At 59.0% G+C, this 5,297-nt stretch overlaps 1 protein-coding gene across 1 annotated transcript; it reads left to right on the forward strand.

Annotated features, from left to right (window-relative positions):
* Window positions 1-216: 216 nt before the first annotated feature.
* Window positions 217-4,077, forward strand: LOC127306010 (homeobox-leucine zipper protein ROC8). Its single transcript, XM_051336614.2, has 7 exons — window positions 217-868; window positions 976-1,093; window positions 1,223-1,411; window positions 1,518-1,985; window positions 2,077-2,175; window positions 2,267-3,031; window positions 3,120-4,077. The coding sequence occupies exons 1-7, from the start codon at window positions 771-773 to the stop codon at window positions 3,456-3,458; spliced, it is 2,076 nt and encodes a 691-aa protein (XP_051192574.1). The 5' UTR covers window positions 217-770; the 3' UTR covers window positions 3,459-4,077.
* The last annotated feature ends 1,220 nt before the right edge of the window (window positions 4,078-5,297 follow it).

Consider the following 5,297-nt stretch of genomic DNA (forward strand, 5'->3'; position numbering starts at 1 on the left):
CTAACAGTACTGTGAAGCATAGTGTAGCAACAGTGGGCAAGGCCGGAGTGTTTCGCGGGCTGACGGAAAAGTCAACATGTGCGACCCGACCCGTTTTGGGCCATAAATGGCTCCAGCTGTTCCCACCCAAACCCGAGGGAGAGAGTAGGGTGCGGGAGGGGCCCTTTTAAATACTCCGCCTCTTAATTCGCATCGGTTATTGCTCCTCCTTCCAACAGTGCTCCAGTGTACCATACTCCTCCCCCCTCCATCTCCATCTCCATCTCCATAGAGATCAGAGAGGAGGAGAAAACTTTGGCAATCCAAGAGGGAGGAGGCCATAGATTTCTCCCTGTTTCAGCCCATGCCATGCTTGCGTACGTTAGCCTAGCTAGCTCCGAGGAGAGAGAAGGGAGGTAGCGGCAGTTAAGGAAGGCAGGCAGGCGCAGCAATGGTGGAGGCCTGATTGCTGAATCCCAGAACTTCCCTGTAGCTCCGCTCAGTTCCTCCTGGCTCCTGAGCTGTATCTACGTTTACTGCTTCTGCTTCGCCAGGACCAGACTCCAGAGAGATTACTGCTCCTACCACGCCCTGCCCTGCCCTCTCTTCTCTCTTCTCTCTTCTTCCTTCCTTAGCCTACGCGCGAGGCTACCTATATAGAACCGCCTAGCGGTAGACCTCGGTCGTAGCACCGCTTACTTACTGGAGCAACCAGCCTTCTATTCCTTCGCCGGATTGCACGCGCTCGAACCAAACGACAGCCGAGGTCGAGGCCGGCGCCGATCGGGGCCATGGAATTCGGCGACGACCTCATGCCGGGCTCCGACGCCCACCGCCGGAAGAAGCGCTACCACCGCCACACACCGCGCCAGATTCAGCAGCTCGAGGCGTAAGCGCACGCCACGATTTCAGTTCATGTTCTTGTTTTCTCTCTCTGAAATCTGAATAATGCGCTACGTGTTTGATCTGATGTAATTTCCTGTCGATGTGCCGCAGGATGTTCAAGGAGTGCCCCCACCCGGACGAGAACCAGAGGATGCACCTCAGCCGGGAGCTGTCCCTGGAGCCCAGGCAGATCAAGTTCTGGTTCCAGAACCGCAGGACGCAGATGAAGGTACCATCCATGGCTGTCGTCATGCATCCCTTTTATTTCACGTTTTCTTGTCTGTGGTTCCTCGTGTTAGTTCCCGAGTGAGCGAGCCCGACGACGGCTCTTCTGATTTGACTGGTTGGGTGATTGCAGGCGCAGCACGAGCGCGCCGACAACTGCTTCCTCCGCGCCGAGAACGACAAGATCCGCTGCGAGAACATCGCCATGCGCGAGGCACTCAAGAACGTCATCTGCCCCACATGCGGCGGACCGCACTCCGGCGCCGACGACTACTTCGACGAGCACAAGCTGCGCATGGAGAACGCGCACCTCAAGGAAGAGGCGAGTTTCATTCCTCTTCCACATTTCGCATTCCTTGCATGTACCGCGATGGCAATGGGCACTGAGCCACTGAGACTGACACGGTCGATCCATGGTGATGTTGCAGCTTGACCGGGTGTCCAGCCTGACGTCCAAGTACCTGGGGCGGCCCATCACGCAGATGCCGTCCATGCACCAGCCGCTGTCCATGTCCTCGCTCGAGCTCTCTGTCGGCGGGCTCGGCAGCCCGGTGTCGGCGCTCGGCCCGTCGCTAGACCTGGACCCGTTCAGCGGCGGCGGCGGCTCGTCGTCGTTTCAGCTCCCGGCGCCCGTGTCCGAGATGGAGCGGCCGATGATGGCCGAGATGGCCACGCGGGCCATGGACGAGCTCATCAGGCTCGCGCAGGCCGGCGAGCACCTCTGGGCCAAGGCGGCCGGCGGACGGGAGGTGCTCAACGTCGACACCTACGACAGCGTCTTCGCCAAGCCCGGGAGCAGCGCGTTCCGCGGGCCCGACGTGCACGTCGAGGGCTCCCGCGACTCCTGCCTCGTCCTCTCCAGCGCCGTCGGCCTCGTCGACGTCTTCATGGACTCGGTGAGTCATGTCTCCTTGCATTTTCGTTATGCATCGATTGGCCGAGGCTATCATTGCGTGACGTACGATGGACATTGTTGTTATAATGCAGAGCAAGTGGACGGAGTTCTTCCCTACCATCGTGTCCACGGCGCGCACGGTGGACGTCCTCGTGAACGGCATGGCTGGCCGGAGCGAGTCGCTGGTGCTGGTAAGACCAAACCACCGTGCGCATCACTTTTTGGCGCGCAGTCGATTGATCAATGCAGCATTACTTACTTACATTTGTGTACCGCGCGCAGATGTACGAGGAGCTGCACGTGATGACGCCGGTGGTGCCGACGCGCGAGCTCTGCTTCCTCCGCTACTGCCGGCAGATCGAGCAGGGCCTGTGGGCGATCGCCGACGTGTCCGTGGACCTGCAACGTGACACACGCTACGGAGCGCCCCCGCCCCGCTCCCGCCGTCTCCCTTCCGGCTGCCTCATCGCAGACATGTCGAACGGATACTCCAAGGTGACCTGGGTCGAACACGTGGAGACGGAGGACAAGGTGCCCATCAACATGCTCTACCGTGACCTTGTGGCTAGCGGGGCGGCATTCGGGGCGCACCGGTGGCTGGCCGCACTGCAGCGCGCCTGCGAGCGGCACGCGTGCCTCGTGGCGCCGCCGCTCGGCCGGGATATGGCCGTGGCAGGGGTGACGGCTGAGGGCAGGAGGAGCATGATGAGGCTGTCGCAGCGGATGGTGGTCAGCTTCTGCGCGAGCCTGAGCGCGTCGCAGCTGCACCGGTGGACGACGCTGTCGGGCCCGGGCGCCGGGTCGGACGACGCGGCGGGCGTGCGCGTCATGGTGCACCGCAGCACGGACCCCGGGCAGCCCAGCGGCGTGGTGCTCAGCGCCGCCACCTCCATCTGGCTCCCCGTCTCCTGCGAGCGTGTGTTCGCATTCGTGCGCGACGAGAACACGCGCTCCCAGTGGGACGTGCTGTCGCACGGCAACCCTGTGCAGGAGGTGTCGCGCATCTCCAACGGCTCCCACCCCGGCAACTCCATCTCCTTGCTCAGAGTAAGCTTTGTCAATGGCATCCGTAGTTCCGTACTAGCATGTACGTTGTGTTAGAACATGTTTGATGGAATGCGTGCGTAATGTGCAGGGCCTGAACGCGAGCCAGAACAGCATGCTGATCCTGCAGGAGAGCTGCGCGGACGCGACGGGTTCGCTGGTGGTGTACGCGCCGATCGACCTGCCGGCGGCGAACGTGGTGATGAGCGGCGAGGACCCGTCGGCGATCCCGCTGCTGCCTTCGGGGTTCACCATCGTGCCCGACGGGCGCGGGTCGGCGGGGTCGGTGGTGACGGTGGCGTTCCAGATCCTTGTGAGCAGCCTGCCGTCGTCGCGGCTGAACGCGGAGTCGGTGGCGACTGTGAACAGCCTGATCAGCACCACCGTGGAGCAGATCAAGGCGGCCTTGAATTGCGGCAGCGGCCATTGATGGCGCCCGGCCCGCCCTCCGTCAGCGGGGAGCGATCAATTCGATTCCCCTCCTCCACATTCATTCACTCGTCCATTCATGGCGACCGGCCCGAGTATTTTTGGTTGGTTGGAACCTTGAATGCTGGTGCATGCATTCATGGAGGAGTGTCGCTGGGTTGGGGTTCATCTGCTGCCGCCGCCGCTGTCACCGCGCCGTCCGGTCGACGGATCCATCGGCCGGCGCCCACGCATGCAGGCAGCCTACCATACCTGCCAGATCCACCGTCTTCTTCCTCCTCGTTTAGGTGTACGTATACTACGTCTATGATGATCACTTCATTTGCAGGGTCGTCACGTTCGGATCGAGTTTTCTTTGCATGCAATATGCACGTGTCTCGAAGTGGAGGCTTTGCATGAACCCGAAGGAGTCAAGAACGCACCATGCTTGTCCCGTTTCCTCTCGCTGCTGCCACTTTCTTCATTTTCTTCTCCTGCTTTTGTTCCTCCTCCATCAACCATGGCAGTACTCCACTAGCTTCTTGTACTAGTTGCAGCAGAGGATGAATGGTTCGGGTATTGACTTCTGTCCATCAATGTAATAGCCTTCACTTTGTTAATGAAACATTCAATTTCCTTCACCCCAAGAATCCAAGAAAGTTTCTGTGTACTTAAAGCTATTGCGCTTGTTTGGCCTGTGGAATTGATCTCTCTCATCATTGCTTATGTAGTTATTATGTGATCTGCTTACTTCCTTCCCCTGCGATGTGTACGGTTGTGATAGTAGATACCCACTCTGTTTCGAATTAAGTGTCGCATGCATCTTTGGTTAGGGAAAATGATAGTATCCCCCTAGGATGGCAATCCAGAGCACCGGCCTCCTTCTTAGGGCATCTCCAGCGGCACGATGTATTTTATTATTCGCGCGCGTCCGTTTGCGTCGCGCGGCGGACGCTGAAATGACCGTTTTCGTCCGTGCATCCGTTTGCGTCTGGGGGTGGCTCCAGCGGCCCGACGTATTTTTTTTGTTTTTCTTTTTTTTTCTCTTTTTCGAACATAGTTCCAAATATTACATATTGGAAGATTATTTTACACAAACTAATACATAGTTTGGAACATGGTTTACACGAACTAAATTTGAACCATGGTGGACACAAATAAAACGTTGCAAAATGAGGAAACCAGTTGTGTTGATTTCCGTATGTTCGCTGCCAAGAAAGAACATTAGAGGGCACACTCAGTCACCCAAACTGGAAAATCTAGCCGGAGACGGTGCCCTTGTTGGTTCTACCGAGGAAGAACAGACAGAAACCTCCATTACTGGCTTCGTCTGGCCCGTAGCCAGATTCGCTGCAAAGAAAGAACACTCTAAGTTCTAACTATCGGTGTCCGAGCCGGATTCGCCGGTGTGGTAGTGCCTGCGGCAGGCTGTGTCGTCGAACACCTTGACGATCATCTCGCCGTCCCCCTCGTAGAGGAAGGTGAGCTGGCAGCCGGGCTCGAGCGCGAGGTCACGGGCGAACTTTTCCCACCCCGTGTGCAAGTACATCTTGCCCTGCCCGTCGAACAATACCTCCACGGTCCAGTGGCAGAAGTTGCAGGTGGTCTCCCGTAGCCGCAAATGTGCCGGCTCGACACCATCGACGAACTCGGCGAAATTGTCCGGGGGCTTTGATGCCGAGTGGGTCGTCATCGATGCGGAGGAGGAACTCGAAGCAGCGGTCCTCCTGCGAAGACGAGGAGGGCGCAGGCGACGGCGAGCGTGGGGCCGTAGTGCTCCACCACGGCGGCCCCTGCCCCGGCCCCGGGGGCGCCCAGGGCCGCGGCCTCGACCGCCTCGTCGGCCACCAGGACTGGCCAT

This window comes from Lolium perenne, chromosome 6 (assembly GCF_019359855.2).
Source record: "Lolium perenne isolate Kyuss_39 chromosome 6, Kyuss_2.0, whole genome shotgun sequence".
NCBI lineage: Eukaryota > Viridiplantae > Streptophyta > Magnoliopsida > Poales > Poaceae > Lolium > Lolium perenne.

Bases quoted from the DNA above. Each gene is read 5' to 3' on its own strand.
- LOC127306010 (XM_051336614.2), top strand. From the start codon at position 771: ATGGAATTCGGCGACGACCTCATGCCGGGCTCCGACGCCCACCGCCGG. The intron at 869-975 runs GTAAGCGCACGC...GATGTGCCGCAG, and splicing joins CAGATTCAGCAGCTCGAGGC to GATGTTCAAGGAGTGCCCCC. The intron at 1,094-1,222 runs GTACCATCCATG...GGGTGATTGCAG, and splicing joins ACCGCAGGACGCAGATGAAG to GCGCAGCACGAGCGCGCCGA.